At 37.4% G+C, this 25150-nt stretch overlaps 1 protein-coding gene across 3 annotated transcripts in view; it reads right to left on the reverse strand.

Annotated features, from left to right (window-relative positions):
- ROCK1 (Rho associated coiled-coil containing protein kinase 1) overlaps window positions 1–23231 on the reverse strand; it is a 133836-nt gene extending 110605 nt beyond the window's left edge. For 2 of the 3 annotated variants that reach the window (XR_008917682.1, XM_056823779.1), the window contains exon 1: window positions 22100–23231. Coding sequence is in view for 2 of the 3 variants with exons in the window: in XM_056823779.1 (XP_056679757.1) it covers window positions 22100–22192 (93 nt within the window). In the remaining variant the exon portion in view is untranslated. The remainder of the gene's footprint in view (window positions 1–22099) is intronic. The other variant, XM_056823780.1, reaches the window with a different exon arrangement.
- Between the last annotated feature and the right edge of the window lie 1919 nt (window positions 23232–25150).

Here is a 25150-nt window from a genome sequence, read left to right on the forward strand (position 1 = left end):
TTTCCCTGTTCTTCCATCCCAACCTTTAGGGGTGCCTAGCACAGCTACTCCCTGGCTTTTGCAGGTCTGTGATGAAGTAGCAGTAGTGAGCCCTCTGGCTCTCCCAAGAGAACTTATTAGAGTCTCCCTGATATGTACTCCTTAGACTCACAAGTAATACCCCATAACATAACAGAACTCAATTTTCTCTCATATCCCAGAAATCTCTTGATGTATCTATACATGTAGGTATGGCCTTAATCTAGACTGCATCTAGAGCAAAAAGGTTTGTATTGAAAGATATTTCATATTAAAATAGAGAAACGATAGTTAAAAATCTAAAAAAAAGTCAATATCAGTAAGGTCATACAAAGTACATACTAATGCATTGCTAATGGAGCTGTGATTTAGTTTAATCAACCTGGAAAACAATAAAATGAATACAACTAAATTAAATAACTAAGCCAGATCTCAAAGAAGAAAAGAAGATACCTTCTCCATAAACTAATAATCCTCACCTTAAATTACTTAAGTGAGAAACTTTTAGGATTAATGGGTTAGAGATTAAGAGGTAAGGTTAATATAACATAACCTGTGCTTTTTCGCACAGGTAGGTGATCATGGGTGTCAAACACTACATGTAACATAAGATTTTTCAACATGTTGATTAGCTTTGCCAAACTTCTTTTCCCTACTCTTTTTTTTTACTCTTTATTATGTATGACTGACTGGGAGGGGATAGGGAAGGGTAGGTGATATAAAAACAGAAGATATCATGAAGTTTTTTTCCTTTTCTAAGAACTCTTCTCCTCACTCATACCTTCAAAAAGCACCTAATTTGGTTCTGTTCTAGTTCTTGATTTTGTGACCTTGACTATTCAATGCAAGCACCATTTTAAGCTTATTGTAGTAAATGGTATAAAGCTTCATTTCTGCCAAACTGTTTCCAGATTTTCTAGCAATAATTCCTAGCACTACTTCCAAGTTATGCTTGTTCCCAGATTTATAGTACACTGAGTTCAACTGTTTATACTTCCTTTTCAAGCTACTATTACATATTACATTTTATATTATTATTAGGCTATTTTTCAATTTTTTAATTAGTACCAAATAGCTTTGATAATTATTGATTATAGTATGAATGAGGTACAGAAGTGTAAAATGGCTCTTTAAATCAAGAACTGGTGTATGGCTTGGGCAAAAAAGTCTCTCACTGCTTTATGATAAAGCAATTATCTTAAGATTTCAAAAGTATATTATTTATACATACTTTAAAGTATTGCTCTTTCAGAGGAAGAACTGTGGGAATAGAAACACAGAAGAAAAACAACTGCTTGACCATATGGGTTGATGGGGATATAGACTCTAAATTCTACCTGGTGCAAATATCAATAATATGGAAATAGGTCTTGATCAATAACACATGTAAAACCCAGTGGAATTGTGTGTCAGCTACAGGAGCGGGTAGAGGGAGGGGAGGGAAAGAACATGAATCTTGTATCCATGGAAAAATATTCTAAATTAATTAAATAAATTTTTCCAAAAAATAAAATAAAGTATTACTGCCATACCTAAGAAAGTAAAGTATCCCATCTAAATCAAAGGATTTGAAATTGAATTGTGACAGCTATCAGAGTCCAACCCCTTCCCCATATGAGGAAATTTAGGTTCTGGGAAATTAATCAGTTACCTAAGGATCACAGATAGTATTTGTCAGAGGAAGAACTTGAACTCAGGTCCTCCTGACTCAAGCCAGTTCTAACCCACTGCCAAACCTTAATGATCAAAGCCACTGTGTATCTCTCTTCTTTGTCTTCTCTTAGTCAGTAGAGAGTTCGGGTGCTAGCTTGACCTTTTTCTTCTCATGTCTTATGACCAACAGAAAAAGTTAAATCCACTAAATTATGTGCCTAACTTGCTGTTCACACATTTTCTCCCAAGTCAAATATGAGAACTGCATGTACCATTAAGGTATGGGTATATATATGCCTACTTTATAAAACACAACAACACATAAGATTTCTCCTACACTTTTCCAATCTTTAGAAGGCTTTTGGACCTACTAACTTCCTGCTCATTGTTAAAATAAAGTAATAGAAAAATCTGACACAAAAAAGAATGGCAAGTAAATTACCACCTGTAAACATTTTGGGAAAAGCGAATATTCAAGGAAGTGACTAATTATGTCTTTGGTCTGCAAAGAAAATGTGAACCCCTGAAGTTATGAGAAAAAGAAACTCCTAAAAAGAAGAATAAATGTCCTAGTTCACTTATACTCGGGCATCAAAATGCTGTAAGAATTAAAAGCGTTCAACATATAAGCATCTAAAAAAACCACCTTAAGAGCCAACATTTAAAAGTGTTTACAAATCTAGATAATATTTATACTTTCATACTTTTTTCCTCCCTAGTCTGCTTTATCTTTATTTCCTCTCAAACAATAGCACTTACATTAAAATACATACTACTGTGGAATGTGGGATATTTAATAATTTTTTTTAATGGCTTGCCTACAGTCTTCAGTAATATGAACACAAAACAACATTTAACTTTCCTTATGTGAAGAAAACCTACTCATCTGCCACTAAGTAAAACTCTTCTCACACTGGATACCTGATACCTACTTATAACCATATAACTAGATAATGAAATCATCAAAAGGAAAACCAGAATATAATTTCCTTCGTTTATTAAAGATTTCTACATGTGGTTCCTTTGTATTAAAAATATCTCTGGATAAACGTGACTCAAGAGATTAATGAATGAATGGCCCAATTCATGTCTCATCTATTCCTCTAAACTGCTCTTCTGTACACCCACAGTTGTTTAAAATATAAGAGTGCCTATTTGTTGAACTTGAATTGATAACAGAGTATAAAGAAGGATAAAGAAAGTATAAAGAAAGATATAGTAACTAAATCTCTATGACGCATTAAAATACAACAGGTCAGACCCCAACCCATAACACTGGGCCCTCAATCATAAGGTATAGTATTAATGCCATAAAAGAGTCAGAAGCCCTAGATTCTACCCCCTAGGCATCATATACACCTTCAGTTTCAAAACTCATCTGCAAAAAAAAAAAAGAAATACCTGTTCTGCCTAAAAGAGTCAGAAGTCCTAGATTCTAACCTCCAGAGCTTCATCTATGGCCTCAGTTTCCTTATTTGCCTAAAATTTTCTCTGAAGAAGCAGAATGATATAGTGGGAAGAATGGTGGATTGGGAGTCAGGAGACATAGTTGAGTACTGGCTCTAACATTTACTGGAATAACTTTGGATAGGTCACTTAACTTCCACAAATCTGTTTCCTCATCTATAAAATTAATAAAACACTATTTTCACAATTTACCTCACAACAATGTAAAAATAAGTTCTTTATAAACCTTAAATAATTGTGTAAATGTTACATGGTAGTAAGAAGTATTAACATCCTTAGTGGAGAGGAGTGATGTGATCACCAAATGATATACAACAGCTATTTTATATACTACATATAAAGCTCTGTTCAGGCTGCATTGTTTCTTATTAAACCCAAATTCTCAACAGAGTAGATATTCAAAAAATCCTTCCAAAATTAAAATGAAACTCAAAATTCTTCAGGTGTCATTTCCACCCCAATAGATCCTACTATATTCTTCAGCTACATAAACAGATCTGGGATATGCTTCTTAAGGACAGTTTTTCATACACACACCACCACCACTTTCCCAAGGATTTGTTATTCTCTGCACATAAGAACCATCAACATTTCCATATAAAGAGAGATTACACAGTGAATCTCAATTACATATAGCTTGTTGGGTTTTTTTAAGTTGATAACAAATTCATCTTGGGTGTTATTCTCTATAAATTCTCTGTTCTACTATGCATTTAAAAAAGTTTCAGTGACATTCTTTTCTTTGTTATTTTTTGGCATTTCTATGACTAGGCACCCTCCTCAGAGGCCCTAAGGCTTCCCTTGTAACAACAAAAAACAGTCAAACAAAACTTGGTCCTAATCTATCTGCTGACTTCCAGTCTCACATCTTCCACTGTCTAGTGGACATCTCAAACTGGATGTCCCATAACATGTCCAACATCTCCAGAACTGAACTCATTATCCCCTCCCCCCAAAGTCTCCACTCTTCCTAACTTTTCTATTACTATCCAAAGTACTATTCATTCTCCCAGTCACAGAGTTTCACCACCTACCTAGGAGTCATCCTTAACTCCTCACTCACTCTACTCCCACCCCCAAAGTCAGTGAATTTTCACTTTTATCTGTAATAACATCTCTCTAATACTATCCTGCCATCCCCTGACAGGACCGAGAAATGCAACAGCCTGTTTGGTTGGTTTCCTTGCCACAAAACTCTCCCCACTCCAGGGCAACTGGTAGCCAAAGTAATCTTCAAGGTTGGGACTAATGTCATCTCCCTACTCAATTAACTCCAGTGGCACCCTATCATCTCTAGAATCAAATATAAAATCCTGTTTGGCATTCAAAGTCCTTTTTAACTTTCCCTCCCACTTTTCCCGCTATCCCCGATTAGTCTATGATTCAGTGATACCAGTCTCTTGCTATTCCTCAAACACGACAATCTATCCAGTGGCTCAAAGCATTTTCACTAGCTATCCTCTTATGCCAACATTACTTTTTTCCCTCATCTAAGTGGTACAGGGCACAGAGTGCTGGGCCTAAAACCAAGAAAACTCAAGTTCAAATTTTACCTCAAATATTTACTACTACCTAAGTGACCCTGGGAAAATCATTTAACCTCTCTTTGCCTCAAATTCCTCAACTACAAAATGGAAATAATAGCAGCATCTACCGCATGGGGTTGTTTTAAGCATAAAATGAGAAGACGAACTGGAGAAGGAAAGGGCAAACCACTCCAGTATCTTTGCCAAGAAAACCCTGAATGGGGTCACAAAAAAGCTAAATATGGCTGAACAAAGTAACTGCTATGTTCAGGAATTGTGTTAAGCACTGTCCCTGCTCTCATGGAGCTCAAAATCTAATGGGTGAGACTATAGTGTCACCTTGACACATGAGTTTAATTTCTTCCATGGTCAGGCTTGTAACTCAATTTGCTCATGTGTCAAACTGAATTTCCCCATTTAGATTAATAGAAATGAGGGGCAGATCAAGGAAAACATTGTACACAGAGACTGATACACTGTGGTACAATCGAACGTAATGGAGTTCTCCATTAGTGTCAATGCAATGTCCCTGAACAATCTGCAGGGATCTAGGGAAAAAAACACTATCCACAAGCAGAGGACAAACTGTGGGAGTAAAAACACCGAGGATAAGCAACTGCTTGACTACAGAGGTTATGAGGATATGACTGAGGGGAGACTCTAAATGAACACTCTAATAATGCAAATACCAACAACATGGAAATGGGTTGGAATCAAGGACACATGTGATGCCCAGTGGAATTGCGCGCCGGCTATGGGAGAGGTGGGGGGTGGGGGGGTGGGAGAAAATTATCTTTGTCTCCAATGAATAATGTTTGGAAATGACCAAATAAAATAATGTTTTAAAAAAATTAATAGAAATGTAATTAATCCGTTCTAGCCCCCCCAAAAAAAACACACAAATTTTTGTTTTATATGCTTTTAAATACAAAAACATACTTTATAAATAACAAATATACTTATATATAATAAAAAAGAATGTAAAGAAATAAACTTGCTTATGAAATGTTATTTACCTTCAAGGTCAGGAGAAGATAGTTTTTCATTTCATGCTCTATCACTTAACTTACTCTCTACACACTTAATGCTACATTTAAATGCAAAATTGACCTTACAGCTTACTTATGATATGTAACTTTATTGCTAAACTTAATTGCTATTTTTTTTACTTAGTTATCATTTCCTTCACTGAATTTTGGCTATTTCGCCACAACTTTCTTCACTTTCACTCAGAGGCCATTTCAACAAAAACCTTTCCATGGAACATTTCGATAATGTGTGAAACAAGTGTCATTGAACCGATCCAAAGCACGACCTATTGCAACTTTTTCTGGGTGTATCTTTTCAGTAAACTGTTTACTTTTTTCTCAGATCCTCAACATTTCCTTAATATCACTTGTACTATTACCTCATCCATTTCAGGCTCCTCCCAGGTGGAAGCTTCTGTTGCAAATATCTGCTGGTGAGTTAAAGCAAAAAATCCCAGTAGTGACTGCTTATGTCTCAAATTGCTCATGTCTTACGGTGCTTGTGTAACAAGGTACCACTGTACATGGTTTTATGTTTACATACGAATAAAATATCTGCACAATAAATTCAAAATAATGAAAAGTAGGAAAAGCTCTTTTATTTTTAAAAATGGGGAAACAGCATTCTGTAAAAGGTAGAATTTTAACTGACACTTGAAAGAAGCTGGAAATCCAGGGAGTAGAGATGAGAGTGAAGGGGAAGGGAAAGAAAATAAGGATTTATATAGAACTTACTATGTGCCGGAAGCTTAAGAAAATTTAACACTAGCTTGTCAAGACAACTTTGGATTTTAAAACAAAAGATTTTGCTTCTGAAACTCTAAATTGTATCTCTTTGAGGCAATGGGTGGGGTCCTCCCTACAGTGCTGGAAGGCTTTCATAAGGTCCCTTTGGTGAGTCCAGAAGGCTGGCCTCTGATCCAGACTGCGGTCAGGGGGCTCAGAAAAGGGAAGTCATAAGGGGCATAAATTTGATTAGAGAAAGGAAGATTTTTTTTTTGCCTTAGAACCACTTTTTGCCTTGGAAGGTGGCTAGGAGGGAGTTCTTGCACCAGGTGTTGTGGCTACACAGCTGACTAGAGGGAGGCAGCCAGTGTAGTTAATTAAGAGCTGGCTAGGGTAGTCCCTCAGGCTTCAAGCTGGTGAAGGGAGCCCCTGCATACTGAGGTATGATTGTGAAGGGAGGAGGCAACTAAGAGAACATCTAGTCACATATGACTAGTGCCTTTTTCTTTCCCTAACCTACTTTTTAATTATTTAATAAATAATTACAAATTAAGATAGTCTCCAGAGAATTGTAATCTTAATAAGCTTATTTAACATTTAAGTGCCTACTGCCAGTCATCACCTCTTTGACTGCTTTTTAGTTACAAATATTATAAAATGTGGCACAATACTTGTCAACTACTTGCCACAATGAAGTTTTAATTACTTAATAGATACTGAGGCAGGACAAGATAACTGACAACATTTGTATTTCTTTTGCTTTTGCTTCCTCACTGAAAAACATGGCAGCATATAAGAATCAATTTTACATGTTATTACAAAGGATCACCAACCTAAAAAACATTGATCACAAGTTTAGAGATATTTTTATAATTATCATTATATCCAAATTAATACCAAAAAGGGAAATGAGTTTGCTAACTTCAAAAATACGCCAAAGGGAAAAAAAAAACCACATGACTGTTTAGGAGGCCACATCTTTGGTTCAGTGGTTCTTAAAACTGTCCACAATTCAACAATCCTGAGGATTCCCACAAACCCTATTAAAAAAAAAATCTTCCCCAAAAAGAAAAAAAATTTTAAACCCTTACCTTCCAACTTGGAATCAATACTGTGTATTGGTTCCAAGGCAGAAGAGTGGTAAGGGCTAGGGGAAATGGGGGTCAAGTGACTTGCCCAGGGTCACACAGCTGGGAAGTGTTTGAGGCCAGATTTGAATTTAGGACCTCCCGTCTCTAGGCCTGGTTCTTAATCCACTGAGCTACCCAGATGCCCCCCCCCAAAAGAAACAATTCTATAAGAAGCTTAATTCTCCAGTTAAATCAAGGAGGGATATGATATGAGGCAGCCTAAAAAATGTGTAATTCTTGAGATTGTGGTTAAGAAACAAACACTAGCCTGGATGAGAAAAGCTTAGTACTGAAAAAAAGTTTACAAATAGTTATTGATATCCCAGTTGGAAAGAAAAAAAAACTTTCCAAATGCAAGTTAGGGGAATAAAATCACAAACCCTAGACAAAAAAGAATAACTGCCCTTAACTATACATTTCAGATAAGTGGTACGAATGTATGTGAAAGCTGCCAGTGTGCTGACATATTTTGCTTTGATTAAACTTATTTGTTATAGGGCAAGAGCAGTTAGAATAGGGCAGGTACAGTTAAAGGGTAGTAATAGTGATGTAAAAAAAGAAAAAGGCATTAAAAAACATTTCAAAGATATATAGAAGGGGGGAAAAAAACCACAAAGTTCTAAAGGGACCACAAGCAGGGAAATTGTGTTTCTACCTTGTTAAAATTTAAGGTATCGTTTTTATTTCAGTTTCATACAGTAATCCTCTTTTTTCTCTTTATAAATTGAAATGCTTAAGTTCATAACAACAACAACAAAATATATGTATAAAAGTTAATTTGGGAGTTCTCAGTTGAGAAAACGTGTTATTGGTCAAGTGAGTATTATTAAAGAAGAATTCTGTTCAAATATAGATAGAGGTATGACACACACCTTCAGGTTTCTTTATTTTTCAAAAATTTCTCCATCCTTGAGAAAAGAAAAATCCCTTTAAAAGAGTAGAGGTCAGATTTTTCTGTTTTGGGGGTTTTAGACTCCTCCTTTTCTGATGCCTAAGGTTTACTATTTGCTTATAAATTTTCCCAGAAAAGGAAAAAAACTTTCCTATTTTCAGCTACTTAGTAATAGGTTTTTTTCCTATTTCTAGTTTTTTGTTTTTTAATATCCAGCCTCAAAAAGTATCTTCCTGCAGAACAGCTTGATGCAGTGAACAGCAATAGGAGAAAATAATAGTCTAGGATTTAGCTGCATTTGAATCCAACCTCTGCCATTACTTCAATAAAACTTTGATTAAATCAATTAACCTTCTGAACTTCATCTTCCTCATATATAATATAGGACTTGGATTAAATTATTGCTAGTTTATTTTTCCAGCTTTAACAATATAAGAATCAAAAAATGTACATCCCAAAATATTGTTTCACTGATAAATTAAACAGCACAGAAATGGAAGCCAATTCAGCAGCCTGAAAGACAAATTATAGTAGAAAGAGACTTATAGAGGTGAGGAAAATAGTCAGGAGTCTACAGTAGTAGTTCAGATGTATATAATAAGGGTGTGAACAAGAGTTGGTGGCAAGGGAAAGGAAAGAAAAGACATACAAATATGAGGGACACTGAAGTATAATCAACAGAATAGAGCATGGTGACTAGATGTGGGAAATAAAAGTCAGGGATGAGTCAGATGACCCTAAAATTCCAAAATTGGTTAACAAGGAGGATTATGATACTCCATAGGGAAAGGAAATTTAGGAAGATAAATTCCAGACAAAATGGATTACTCTCTTTTCATCAACCCATATTTTCTGACATTCCCCCTATGAAGCCTTCACTCACATATGCCTGGAATTACTCCTTACCATTCAAATACTATCTCCTCCACTAAAATATCCTTGTTTTCACTTCAAGTTAGAAATTCTTTCCAAATTCAGAACTCTCAGTAGCTTGGACTCATAAATTTGTTTTCTATTTTATAACTATCTACCTACCTCTGTCAGCTCTACAATTAGATTGTTAAGTTCCTTGAAAGTAAAGTTAAAAAAAAAACAATGGCTAATTTGATTGGAAAAGAGAAAACAGGAATATGTGAACAAAGCCTGGAAAAAGAAGATGGGAACCAAATTGCAGGTGCCGAGCCTTGAAAACCTCGGCTAAGCAGACTGTATTTTATTCAAGAGACAATGGAAAATCACAAATTATTTTTTGGCAGCAAAGTACCCATTATCAACCAGGGCAATAGAAAGACTACTTTAGTAGAAGAGGTAAGTATGAATAACAGAGAGACAAGAAGCAGGGAGACCAAATAAGAAGGCATTATTACTGATGGGAGTGATAGAGGGTAAAAGTAGAAAAGATGGTAAGATGGGAGAGATCTTGTCAAGAAAGAACTGTTGGGATGTGTTAACTAACCAGGCAAGGAAAGGGTGGAGTTCAAAAGAAAAGGGGTAAAGAATGACCATCAACCAATATGATACCTGCTAAGTATAAGTCATCATGGTAGGCAATGCTGAGTATATAATGAATTTGGTGAAGAAACTTTAAAAAGTAAAAAATGGAGCCCAGAGAGGAATGAAGCCTGGCTGGCCAACTGAGAAGAACTAATCATAGGAAGAGGCCATAGAAAGGTGAACTTCCAGGGTGAAAGGGTCACTGGTCACTTAATCTCTCTCATTTTTAGATTTTGTTTTTAACCTATGAGTATACTATCTGCCCTGCATACTTCACAGAAATTATTTTTCCATGTCCAAAGAGTTCAAAGTAAAAGTACTCCAAAAACTGTTATAAAAAGTGAATCAGGAGACATTATCAGAATAGAAGGGTCGGTCATGTGAGAATAAAAGGTAACAGCTAGACAGCTATATTGGTACCCATGGAATGTTAAATGATCTAGAATAAAAATTCATAAAACTTTTGTGTCATGGACACCCCCATTTTTACCCTCCCTCCAATGAAACCCAAAGACTCCTTCTTAGAATGTTTTTAAATGCTTAAAATAAAACATATAGAAACCATAAAAAATACCCCAAAACACCCAATCATATTGAAATATTAATTTTTTGAAACAAGCTCACAGACCACAGGTTAAAAATTTCTGATCTAGAATTTTTCTAGCAAACAAGATGGGCTTCCTTTGACAAGCTCATGAGAAGAACACAAGTCCTACACTAATGTGATCACATATCCACAGAACTATGAAGTACGTAAATAAAAAGCATTATTATTTATTAAAATTAAAAACACTTCCAAATTTTTCCTTTTATCAGAATATTATTACCACAAGAGTGACAGGAACACACACAACGGAGGCCCCAGAAAACTTAAGTAACTTGTTCAAGATCATGCAGCTTAAGAATCTGAAATGAGATGTGAATTCAGATCTTCTTGACTCCAAGCCCAATGTTTTATATACCATACCATGCTGTCTCAATTTTTATGTAAAATGTATGCATGCTCCCATTAAAAAGTTGAATAATTCAAAATATGTGAATAAGATCATCAAAGAAAATAAAACTAAATCTGCAAGCCTTAAAAAAGCAAATCTAAATGACTAACTCATTAGTTACCAATTAATGCAATTTCAAAAGTATATATTGACTTGGATGAAGTGGTATTCATATAAAACTTGTTTTCCTGATCCTTTCTAACCTTCATTATATACATATGAAACTATTAATGTCACCTTCCCCTTCCCACTCAATAAGTTCCAGTAGGCTTCCTATTGCCTCCAGGGTTAAATATAAAATCCTTTATTTGGTCATCAAAACCTCTCATAGCCTGCCTCCTTCCTACTTTTCTTATATCTCACTCCCCTCCATGTCCTCTTTAATTCTGTGACCCAGGCCTGTTCCTTACACAATACACTCCTCATCTAGTATCTCTGCTTTTTGATAAGCTGACTGACCCCCATGTCTCCTCTTCCTGGCTTCCTTCAAGTCTCAGCATGTGCAGGAAACCTTTTCCAGTCTTCCTTAATCTTAGTGACTTCCCTCTGAGATGAATCCTAATTTATTCTAAAGAGATCTTCTTTTAAATACAAGATTGTTTACATGATGTTTACCCATTAGACTGAGAGTTCCATAAGAGTTGGGATGATTTTTTTTCCTTTCTTTATATCCTCAACACTTAACTGACATGGATAAAGCCATCAGGTATATTTGTTCTCTTGGCTGGTTCTTAAAGTACCACAATATTCCACATAGGTATTGTTCTCACTTAACAAAGAAGTTGACTATTAGAGAATGATTTGCCCAGGCACTTAGCTGGTGCCCACTCAGATCTTTCCTGATTCCATACTGCCTATCTAATGAATTCACAGAAAACAGAAGAGTCTGAGTCAATATATATATTTGGAGGACAGGCAAGAAAAGAACATAATAGGAATCAGACAAATAGAGTACAAAAATGATTAATCTGAATTTCATCTGTTATATGTCAGTATATAATGGATTTGGAGTTATTGGTCAAATCAAATTACCAAACATTTATTAAGCAACATCGATATACAAAACATAAAATTAAAACAAGATACTAAATTTGTATAAGATACACATTAAACAAAATATAAAGATTAGGTAGGACTGTCCCTATTCTCAAAAAACCTATGGTCTAGGGGCAGTTATGACATGTGAAGAAATAAGAACATTATATGCATGCAATGTACTATGGTAAAGCCTGGGGACCAAAAGTTCATTACCAACTGGAGGAAGAAAAAAAAATCAGTGGTTGACGGAAGAAAAGGCATTGGAAATGGGCTTGGAAAAGTTATGAGTAGGAAGTTCATTGAGGGCAGGAGTTTCAGGTACATAGAATAGCATAAACAAAGGCCTCAAAGCGAAGTGGTGTGGAGCTTGTAAAGGCTAAGAGTATATTTCAGTTTTGCTGAAATATATACAGCAGTATAAAATTGGGTTAAAATAAGGGTGGCACCAGCTTGTAAAAAGTTTTGAATGTCTGGCATGAGTAAAATGCTTCAATTCAATAGGCATTAGGGAGCCAATGAGATTTTTTAGCAGATTACATGACCTTCTGCCCCACTAAAGCAGCCTGAAGATGGAAAATTTTTCAGAAAGATTCAGAAAATCATTGAGAAATTTTGTTTATCAAAACAGTGATACTTTAACAAACTTTTTTTAATACAACTAAATGAAGAGGTAACCAGTATAAAAGGTGCAGTAAAAGGCAGAACAAAGATTCCCTTCATAATGTCCCTACCATTTGTTCCTTCCTGTAATCCTACTGCTATTCTGTTTAGACTTAATGCAATAATTTAACTCATTTCCCAACCTTTAGCTTCCTTCCACCTTTTTCATAATGAAACTGCAAATAGATTCAACTTTCCAAAACACTTTCTTCATGTTCAATGATAGTATCATAAAAATTAGATCTATCAATGGGGGCCACCTACCCCCTAATATCCACTTGTAAAGAAATTTTTCTTTTCTTTCATCTAGTTAGCTAGCAGCATGTGCTTTTTTGTTGTTGCTGAAAATTTTATTTAATTAGCCAATTTAGAATATTTTTCCTTGGTTTCAAGAGTAATATTCTTTCCCTCCCCTCCCCATCCCCCTTCCATAGCTGAAGCACAATTCTACTGGGTTTGATATGTCTTTGATTAAAACCTATTTCCATATTGTTGATGTTTGCATTAGAGTGATCATTGATTTAGACTCTAAATGTTAGAGTCTATATCCCCAATCATATCCCCATCAACCCATGTGATCAAGTAGTGGTCTTTCTTCTGTGTTTCTGCTCCCACAGTTCTTTCTCTGGATATAGCATTCTTTCTCATTAAGTCCCTCCAAATTGTTCTGGATCATTACATTGCTACTACTAGAGAAATCCATTACATCCAATTGTACCACAGTGTATCAGTCTCTGTAGCACCATGTGCTTTGCTAGCTTCCACAACTTCTCAGTTGCCCAATTCTCTGGATTCCTAGGCCCATGAATCTTCCAATCATCTATTCTTTCATCTTCCCTTCTTTGCCCCTAGTTTTCCAAAGCATCATACAAATATAGTATTTTTGAAGATTTACTACAGAGCACAACATGCGAAAAGTGAAGGGAGGACATAGGGTAAAGTATCTGATAAAATCAATAAAAAGGTTTACTCACTCCTCAAGGTTTTTATGATTTAATCGTAGTTCTAAGCAGCAGCTACACTGACTAGAAATTTTATTAGCTTTCCTCTCCTACTGACTCATTCTTGATGTTAGTCCAATTCTACCTGGCTACTTTTCCCATGGATTTGAATGGCAAGGCTAAATAAAATACCTAAACTTCTTAGATCTATTCTCCTACATGGACATTTTAGGATTTGATGACAGGTCTCTCAAGAAATTAATTCCATAACACTTAAACATCTATAACATGTTAGACACATTTTCTCTAACTTCATTCACAGGTATCTCAACCTAAGTGGAGGGATTCTTAACCTTTCTCTTTTGTCTTAGACTTCTGGCAGTCTGATAAAATCATGTATTCTTCAAAATAATGTTTTTAAATGCACAAAATAAATGTATTTATTTTTTATTTAAATTAAATTAAATAATTTAATTTTAATGGGTTGTAAAGGAAAAACAGTTATAATGAAAGTTATCAAAATAATTTTTTAAATTCAGACTTTTTTAAAAATTTAAGAACCCCTGCTCTAGAGTCTAGTCTGTTAACTATGTACTCCAGAAAGGGGGATTCTAGATTCCCTCAATTCCAAACGAGTAAGACTCTTCCCAACTCGGATTTCCAAACTGTCACCCCCTCTCCAGTTTTGAGTATTCACAAACCTTCTCACTCCTGATCTAACAATTTTCCACTCTGCACCCCCACCCCATTCCAACCTCTTCTTTTAAATTTTATTCATTTAATTAATTTAGAGTATTTTTCTAAGATTACATGATTCATGTTCTTTCCCTCCCCTGTTCCCACCCCCTTCCATAGGCAACTAGCAATTCCACTTACCCCAAACTCTTTAAAGGTTATTTGTTCATAATTGTTCACTCTCCTAAAATTGTCTTCCCTACTCTCACCTGGTTTAATTGAAAAGAATTATATAAAGGTTGCTTCACCTATAGCCTAACTCAGGGATCTCTGGACCTACATCTCCACTTTGTTCATAATATAGTCTCTCTCTGAGCCTTAATTCCTCTGTTGTTATGAACTATGAACACATGGCCCTCACACCAACATATTCTAGGGTAAATTATTTTAAATACTTTTCCTTATTCTCAGGTCATAGCTTCAATCATGCTCCATTTAAAAACTCTAGGGGAAGAAGGGCAGGAGAGGAAGCAAGGGAGTGAGGGAGAACATTTCAGCATGATCACCCTTATACAAAAAAACTTCAAACATTTTATTCTCTTGTTAATTGTTGTTCAGCTGTTTTCAACCATGTACCACTCTTCATGACCCCATTTGAGGATTTCTTGGCAAAGATACTCGAGTGTAGCTAAGTGTCAGGTTGGATCTGAACTCAGAAAGATGAGTTTCTCCAAGTCAGCATTGTATCCACTGCACCACCTAGCTACCATCTTCTTGATTATTCATTTCTCCACAGATTGTTCCTAATTTCTTACATTCTCTTCAGGCTCAGACCTCACTCTGCTCCATCCCATTTCACCACAATTCTCAAACTTTTTGTTCTTAGGATCCCTATACACTCTTAAAAACCACCGGTGCTTTTGTTTTTGTGGGTTATATCTATTGATATTTATCATGTTAGAAATTGAAATACCTTAGAATTATTACAAAAACAATCTGACCTTAAAGACTTCCTGAAAAGATCTTTGGAATCACCAGGGATTCTTAGACCACACTTTGGAAATCACTATCTCAACAGAGAAAGTCAATTCCTAATCCAAGTCAATTTTTCTCCTCCAAACCTTAAAATTTCTCTTTATCTATACTTATCCTTTCCACAGAAAAAATAATAATAGCAACTGACAGAGGTGCTTTTCAATTTGTAATGTGCATTCCAAATCTTATCTAGTTCGAAATGTCTTTTCCACTTTCCAAAGCTAACTATACCGTACCAACTCTGTCAGATTCTTGCTCCTAAAATGATCTCACACACACATTTAAGTAGAGACCTCCATACAGACACTTCTTACCAGGCTGGGCTGCAGCACTTTAGGACTTCTCTCACTTTTCCACCATGCCCTAAAAAAAGGTGTCATCCCCATTCTCCCTTTTCCAGCTTCCTTGTTTGTTTTGTCTTCCCCCAATAAACTGTAAGCTCCTTATGGTCAAGGAACTATCTTTCTTTTCTCATGTTTGTACACCTAAAACTTGGCCCAGAGCCTAGCATAATAAGCACTTCACCTGATTTGATTTACATATTTTTAGTTTCTCCTTCACTAACTCCTACTCCATCTACAAAGACCCTCAAAAAACCACTTTGCTTCCCCAACACCTTCCAATAATCCTAGAAACCGTTCCTTCTCTTACCTTCCTTTCATCATTACATTTTTCAAATTCATTATCTACAAACCCAACCTCCATTTTCTCATCTCATGTTAACCCCTTACCATCTGGCATCTGTCACATGATAGTAATGGCCTCTTGATAATGAAAGTTTGTTGTTTTTTTAAACAGTTCTCATCTTTCTTGACCTTTTGGTGAGGCTACCCTCTATTCTCAAATATTTTCCGTTTCCACTCTTTTCCTTGAAGATCTTTTCCACACAGTGCTCCAAGCTTTCATCTCTTATGATAAACAATCATCTTTAACCTTGTCCTACTACCCAATAATATAGAATTTCCAACTGGCTACACAATCTCATTAGTAGTCAGGTAATAAGCATGGATAAAGCACACCTACTATGTGCCATGCTAAGCATTGTTGACACAAAAGAAAAAGGCAAATGACAGTCCCTATCCTGGAGGAGCTCAAAATCCAATGGAAGAAAACATTCAAATATATACAAACAAGATAAATATACTAAAGAGGAAATAACCAACAGAGGAAAGGCACTAGAATTAAAAAGGGATTGATTGGGAAGACTTTTTATAAGAAGATAGGATTTTATTTAGGACTTGAGAAAAAGCCAAGAAACAGAGATGAGGAGGGAGAGTATTCTAGGCCTACTGGACAAAGAAAATCCCTGGAGCTGAGGGATGATATGTTTTGTTCTGGGAACAAGAAGGCTACTCTCACTAGATCAAAGAGTAGAGAAAGGGAGGAGTAGGCAAGGTTATGAAAGGCTTTGAATGCCAAAGGATTTTGTATTTGATCCTGAAAGTGAAAGGGAGCCATTAGAGTTTGACTGAATAGGGGTTCAGTACTGTGCTTTAATCAGTGTCTACTAAATGGATAGACTAGAGTGGGCAGTCTAGTGGTAAGCAGACCAACCAGTAGGCTACTGAAATTACTACCATATTATATTACTATTGTAGTAGTTTAGGTGGGAGGTGATAGGGTCTAACAGAGGTAGTAGTATCAAAGAAAAGGGTGAACATATTCATAAGAGATATTGGAAAGATGAAATTAATAGGACTTGGAGACAAATTGGATATAGGAAGATGAGAGATAGTGAGGAGTAGAAGATGACATCTGAATTGAGATCCTGGGGAACTTGGCTCCTAAATGAAAGGTTTGGAAAAGGGATAGGTTTAAAGGGAAAGATCATGAGTTCAGTTCTGACATGCTGAGTTTAAAATTCCATTGGAAATCTAGTTTGAGATTTCGGAAAGGTAGTTGGAGATGCAAGAATGGAGGTCAGCAAAGAGATTAGGATTGGATAAACAGATTAAAGAATCATCAGCATAGAGATAATTATATCCACTGAGAATTGCTGAGATCATCAAATAAAGTAGCATAGAGGGAGAGGAGAAGGGCCATGGAACATCCATGGTCAGTAGTTATGACCTGAATGAAGGATCAGCAAGAGAGACTTAGGAGTGTTAAGACAGGTAGGAAGAGAATTAGGAGAGAATGTGGTCCAGAAAGCCTAGAGAAGAGAGTATCAGGGAGAAGAGGGTGGTCAACAGTGTCAAAAGTCCAGAAGAAAGAGGTCTGAGAAAGGGTCACTGGATTTGGCAAATAAGAGATCACTGTTAATTTTGGAGAGAGCTGTTTTGGTTGATTAATGAGTCTGAAAGCCAGATTATAGAGTTAAGGAGTGAGGAAAGGAAATGGAGGCCAAGGTCTTTTCAAGGAGTTTAGCCACACAGGGCAGAATGCTAGCTTACTGGGGATAGAAGGATGAAATTAGTTTTTGAAGATGGGAGTTTGTTTGGAGGCAGTAGGAAAGCAGTCAATACAAAGGGAATTTGAAAACTAGTCAGAGATTGGGAATGGGCAATCTGTTGGAGGAATAGGATGAAATGAGAATGGTGCACAGGTAGAGATTTTGCCTTGGCAAGAAGCAGGGTTACCTGCTGATTTAATTATCTCTATACAGATGATTCTCAAATCTGTTTATCCAGACAGGGTTAGGGTTAGAGAGGAGTGAAGGAAGAGACAGTGGTAAAAAGCATTTAAGTGAAGAGATGAAGAAGACAGAAGGACTTATCAGCAAATATAATAAAAAAATGTTTTAGCAAACTATGAAGCAAGGTTCTCAGCTGACAGAATGGGGAGAAGCCATGGGAGGTTTAAGAAGGGATACTGGGCTGGATGAGCCCTTTGTGGAGTGTGGAGTTGTTAAGGAAGGTACAGAAGGATTGTCTAACAGCTTTGAGAGTCCAGTTGAGATTATGTAACATAAGTAAGTATATTGGACCCAGTCCAGCAATTCATATTCAAATGTCCCAAAATGAACCCATCATCTTTCCGGAAAAAAACTGTCCTTCTCTTTTTCTCTTCCCAATTTCTGTTAATGACAAAACTATTTTCTCTCAGTCACTTAAGCTTGAAACCTATAAATGAAATTTTTGACATCTACAGTTTCTTCTACTTCAAGTCTAGTGAACAGGTCCTATCAAATTTAGATTCCCCAGTCTCTTTTAGTTCTCTATCCATTACTATCTTCAACATACTAGTTTTAGTCCTCATTAACTGGCCTGGATTATTACAATAGCCTAAACAGTCTCTTTGCCTCAAGTCTCTTCCCTTCTAATTCATGGGCACAATGAAGCCACAGAAATCATCCTAATCAAAGAGCAACTCTGTCCTTCTCCAAATCACAAATAATGGCTCCCCACTGACCAATGAATTAAAGTCCTAAACAAGACTTTAGTGAAGACCCTTAATTTGGCAGCAACTTATACTTAGCTCTTCTAATTTTCCACTAGACCTGTATTGTATTTTCAAATAAAACCAATGTATTGTTTCTGAATACCCTTTGATCTTTTCCTAAGCTCATGCTTATGCCATTCCAACTGGCTGGAATAATACCTCTAATACCCCCAAAATTTATAAGATCCTTAAGGTTAGGATCTGTTTCAGTCTTTATACTCCATACAGTATTCAGAGTAGTTCAATTCAACTGAAATATTCATTAAGTATCTACTATGTAAAAGGTACGATTTTAAATACTTAAGATGCAAAGTCAAAGTGCTTGTATACTACTAGGGATACAACAGGCACATGATCAATACAATGTATTTTCTTTCTTTTTTAATGCTACTTAATTTTTTTAATACAATGCATTTTCAAGAAGATACACTGGAAAAGGCAGAAAAATTAGGAAAAGCAACTGAGCTAAGCCTAGAAGAAAATTAAAGAGTTTTACAAGCAGAAGTAAGGAAATAATTTATTTTAGGCCTGTGCAAAGGCAGAGAAACAAAGAGGCAAAGTCTCAGGTTTGGGGGAATAGATTATGGTAGGGCAATTTGGCTGAAAAAGAAGATATGGCATAATATTAAGTCTGGAAAGACAGGTAGGAATTGGTTTTTAAAAGTGCTTCACTGAGCAAGTAGTTTGTATTTTAACCTAAAGATAAAAGGAAGCTCAATAAAATGTTTATTGGCTATAAATTGGGCTGGCATTCAAAACCTTCTATAATCTATTTGGAAGATTTTACCAATTTAGTGGAAAAATCACTGACTGGCATCAGAGGACATAGGTTCAAATTCCATCTCTGAAAGCTTAATATCTGTGTGGCTTTAGTCAAATCACTTAAGTTCCTTAGTTCCACACTTATAAAATAACATGGACTAAATGACCTTTAAGATCCCCTTCAGTTCTAAATGTGTGATCTTATTCCTATGTAATCTCTCAGGATCCTGCCAGCTCTAGATCTCTTATTCCTCTCCTAACCTGAAACATAGCAAGGATACTCTGCCGTTCAACCCCTTTGCTCATTATATTTCTCCTTTCTCTCTGCTTTGATAATAGATCTTCTACATCCTCCAAGACTTCACTCCAACCCATAGTGATTTCACTCTCCCCAGAACTAATAAAGTATTTATTTATCCATGAAGCCTCTCCAAATTTCTTCAGTCAAAAATGACAACTCTCATAGCACTTTGATAGCACCTCTTCTGTACTTTATGCCCTATTTTGAACAAGGATTCATGTCTTCTTTCTAACTACATAGTAAATAAAAATGTTTGGAGGTCTCTTCCAACTTTAAATCTATGATCTTGTGCTTTGTATCCCTCAGCTTTCAACAAAGGCCTTAAAAGTGTATTAAATATCTGTCCCACCTTGGCAGGTCACATTGCTAGTCAGCTTTTCATTGATATTGTCTCCCTTATTAGATCACAAGCTCCTTAAAGAGAGGAAATCTATTTTAGGACTGTTTTCTCCTAAAGGAATCTAATCAACAAATAATTCCTTACTGATTGAATTTACCCATATGAAGGAAGACTACAAACTGATCATTTGTCATCTTAAAGACCCTCTAGCTCTAAGAACTATACTTGAGAAAGAAGGAGAAACTGCTAAAAGAAACAACAAATAAGGTATAGGTGGGGAAAAAAACAGCAACTCTGACTTAAAATGAGTTTCAGGAGCTCTCTAGTCAGAAGTACAAAACAGAAAAAGGGCTCTAGATTGGGTCAAAAGATAACTAACTGTAAACCATCTATCTACAAATGCTGTTTCATAAGATGATGAATCCCAGAAGAGTTTTTAAAAAGATGAAAAATGGAAGCAACAGATACTAAGTAGTAAGATTGCTTAAACTTCACACATGCAAGACCTGGAATATTTTAAGTGCTTAATGTCTGACCAAATTACAAAGATACCAAGAGAAAGCCATCTTTCTAATTTTTTTCCACACACCACCTAAGAAAACTATTACAAGTTTCATAAAGAAAAGCAACCACTTACAAACTTTAAAAATGCTAGTCATCTGTAAATATGGGCAAGACATTTCTGTGTCTAAAACACTTCAGCACTGCATACAGATCTCAAATTAAGAAACACTGAAGACTTCAGTTTCCTGATAAAGGGTTTTTCAGCTTCCTAGTAACCTATATTCAATTCTTAACATTACCTTCGTTTTAAAATAAAAATCACTAGATGAAACTAAAATCCATGTTGATTTAAAAACTATTCAACACTTCTTGTCTCTTATCTAAGCATAAGACTTTAAAATAGCGTATTTCTCTTAATGGTTCAAGGACCACTATTTTTTCACTGCTTCACATTCACTTAGCCCCAGATGGCAAGTTATAAACTGACCCTTGCATTCTTAACACTAATTCCCGGGAGATGCTGTGAAATCTTATCAGTACACATGCTCCTCATGACTTAATTTTAAAGAGGAATTTATTTCAGCCCAAAGAAAGAAAAACTTACAACTTGGAAACTTAAAGAAGAACATCATGATTTCATATAAAGGTTTATTTAAATGATTCTGTGGGAAAGTGACAAAGCTCTCAAATTAAAAATTATAGATAATTTGTAGATAATCATAAACACTATCAGGGTCATTCAATGATTTTTGAAATTAAATTGTTTTCACCATATCCTAATCAAAACAGCAAGTGATTTAATAGCTAAAATGCCACAAAACATCATAGCACGATTGCTGGTTTTTGCAGTATATCAGATTATTAAAAGATATTAACATTGTGCTGTGCCAGAACCAATTAAGTCAGTGGGAAAAGGAAAGGAAAAGCTGATCAACACTCACACTATTCAATATCAGAATGTTAGTTTTGACCGGGGGGAGGTGGGGGGGGGGAGCTACTCAATGTCTTAACAGCTACAGTTTGGCTAAAAATGACTTTCAAAACTAATGAATCCTCCATGGCCACTTTCTAGGTGTTTCACTACACTTGAAGTAGTGTTTCCTTTTGTACATAACTGTCTTGGCATCCGTCAAGATGACTTCCTAATAGAACCTCTATTTCCTAACCACCTGTGCATGTGTCTAATGACAACTTTGACACGAGAATGCCTTCTTCTATGATACTTGCAGTAACAGCTCATAAGGTACCTAATAATAAGTCGAACTCGAGGTCATTCAGACCCGGTCAGCCAGGGAGAGAGCTTCCCACACTCCCTCTAGATGAACCACCAGACTGGAATGGTACACCAAGACTCTCTGGGGAATTTTTTTTCTTAATCGCGGTCAAGATGCTTTCCGTTGAGTCCCAGGCACAGAAGCAACTTTCCTTAGTAGTGCACATTAATAGAGAGCCCCAAGAGGAAATAAATTTAATCCCGAGCGGAGCAAAGCAAAGCAAAACAAGGCGGGGTACCGCCAAGCTTTCCTCACTTACCAGCAAACAATCCGAATTCACTTCCGACTTCGGGTCCCACAGCAGGTTGTCGATTTTCTCAAACCGAGTCTCAAAACTGTCCCCAGTCGACATGGTGCTGCAGCTGCAGTGACAATCCCCTTCTACCAGCAGCACTAGCGACGGAAAAATGCTCGGGGCTCACTTCCTCCTCAGGCCGGGGGCTCGCCTCCTGGGCTTCGGCGTCCCGGAGGGGCCGGAACGTTGGGGTCGCCGGGGTCCCGAGCTCTTCCTTCACTGACGGGCTCTCTGCTCTCGGGACCGGGCACCGGGGGCGACAGCGACCCGTAGCCGCGCCAATGCCCACAGGCGCATCCCACCAGACAACCCGCCCCGCCTCTGTAGCCACTGGCCTCCGCGCCCCCAGGGAAGGTGCTCGCGCCTAGCGGGCCCGGGCCCCGGTTGCCACTACCATCGCCTCCATGGAGAGCCGGCCCCTCACTCTGGGAAGGGCAACCGGGGGAGGGGGGGGCGCAGAGAGCCTCTTTGGGCTACCGGGGAGGGGGGGAGGTTACGCTCCCAGCTGATGCTCCGAGGCGCTATAGGCAGGCAGGCTAGTTAAATCCACATGCCCGGCTTCACTCGGCTCGGTCCGACGTGCTACTCTAATTCGGTCAAAAGCGGCTTTCCACCGGGTTGCCTCACTCGCCCATTTTGTCCATTCGCCGCCGCCGTTGTTGCTGCCCCCGCTGACGTTAGAATTGCTGCTGCTGTTATTGCTGCTGCTGCCGCAGGGTCCGGCGGAGCAGGGCGAGGCCGGTGCCCGTTCGAGGAGACTGGAGGGAAGGAAGAAAGGAGACAGGGCAGGGGTAGACAGGCCGAAGACTCCGGTCACGACGGCGACTGACGGGGGAGAGCGCCTGGGAGGGGCTGGTCAGCCGAAGTCCGGATTGGGGCGGGATGGGGATGGTGGGAGGGGGTGGGAAAAGGAAGAGCGAGTTGCCCCAGAAAATGCCTCGGGGGGGCTAGAGGGACTAATATGTCCGCCTTCCTGTTCAAACAAACGGAGACCGCCCGCGCGTACTGCGCATGCGGGGCGGGGAGGGTCGGAAGGGGAACCAGCCCTGCAGAGCCCCGCGTTCTCTGGGACTGGAGACAGACTGGGAGGAGGACGTGCGCACGCGCCTATCGCGCAGAATCTTCCAGGCGGGGCGGGGAGGAGGCACGGAAGCGAGCCATAGAGGCAAAGGCTGCTTTCCCTGAGCTAGCTCCGTGGCTCGGTCCCGAGCTGCTTCTCCTCTGCTGCCCAGGGAGGGGTGGGGCTTAGGCGGCGGTACTTGTTCCTCGGAGTTGCTGCTATGGCCATGGGGCTGTCGGAGCTGTTTTTCCCATCGCCTTGCTTCCAGGCCTGGCCCGAGTCCCTTGGGGGCCCCTGGAAGATTCTAACCAAAAAGAGATCCAGGCATTTGAAAGCCGTCCCTTTATGACGAACACCAGACCTGTCCAAGTATTAGTTAAAAAATAATAGTAAGGCTTTTGCCACCTTTCGAGGTTAAGATTTACTTAGGGAGAAAAAAAAAGTAGCCACTCGACCGTTCACTTACCCTAAAGGTGGAAGGGACCTGAGTAAAATTAAGAACAAGTGAAGATGATTTTGAAGGAACCCCAGAAAAAGAGAACGAGACTTGACTCTTGGCAAACACATAGCTCAATTGGCATACCCGAGGGACAGCCAGACTGACACCACGTAGTGAAATTTAGAGTTGTGATTTTATCCAAAATGATGCGAGCTGAAAAAACGAGTCATTTCCTTGTTCACAGGTTGCTTCATTGACTACTGAGAGAGTGAAAGAGATGTTAATCAATCTGATGTCCTGATAAAATAACGTGCATTAACCATTGCCTATAGAAGGAAATAAAACGCTTTATTTTTATTAAATATTATTGTAAATAATGTTAGAAAATATGTTTATTGGGAATAAATGTTATTTTTTGTTTTACTTTGTTTATTTCAAGTTTTAGAATCATCAGAAGAGCTATAAAGATTTCACTCCAAAACCTAGAGACCAGCAATTTTCCTGTATCCAGAAAACTTTATAGACCTAGTCTAAAGTCAGTCACCAAACTCATTATTCGTTGTGATTGGAAATGACCATTTTGTTCCCAGGATTTAATAGCCTTTTTTTATGTAGGAATTGAGCATTTATTTCATTGTATTTCATCCACATTTATACCACAAAAAAACTGTCAAACTACTTTGTATTTCGTAGAATTTCACAAATAACTTGTATTTATAGAATATTGTAAGAGAATCTTAAACTACTTTGTATTTATGTTTACTTATTTGTATTTGTTTTTTATATAATTATTTACATGCATAATATATTTTAATTTATATGATATTATGTGTGTGTGTGTTTCTCTGGGTATTCTTGTCTCCCTTGTTAGAAGGTTTGCTCCTTGTGAATAGGGATTGTTTCCTCTATTGTATTGTATCCCCAGCACTTAGAACTTAATAAATATATGTAGGGTAATTAAAGAACATTGTCACTTTACAGAAACTTTGCAGTGGCTTTTTTGATTCAACTACATAGTACAGTATTTGAAGTTTTTTAACTAACCATATGAATTAGCACAGGGCCCAAGGTTTAAAATAAATCCAGCAAGATACCTAAAATAAACTTACCAAACTTTGCCTCTCCTTTTGATTACCATTTTAAGATGTTCTTGGGAATTTTTGTTTCTCAAAGATCTTGGAACATTTTGTCTTTCTGTTGCTAGCTGTTGGGGCCCAAAGTACAAAGTAGAGCTTGGGATGAATGAATGGCAAGAGTAATTGTAGGTGAATCATAAAATTTAGAGCTAGAAGAAAGATGATCCAGCTTAATCCCATCAAATAGAAATAAAGAACTAAAATGACTTACTCAAGAGTTCACATAGCTACTATATGTCAGATCAAAGAGTCAAAACTCAAGTCTATTACATTCCAGTACTCTTTCCATGACACCATGCTACATCTTGGTTTTTAGTCAAATATATAAAGACAAATATAAAGCTAGATGAGAAGGTATGTAAATCTTTAGGTTTCCTTAT

The sequence above is a fragment of the Monodelphis domestica genome, chromosome 3, assembly GCF_027887165.1.
Source record: "Monodelphis domestica isolate mMonDom1 chromosome 3, mMonDom1.pri, whole genome shotgun sequence".
NCBI lineage: Eukaryota > Metazoa > Chordata > Mammalia > Didelphimorphia > Didelphidae > Monodelphis > Monodelphis domestica.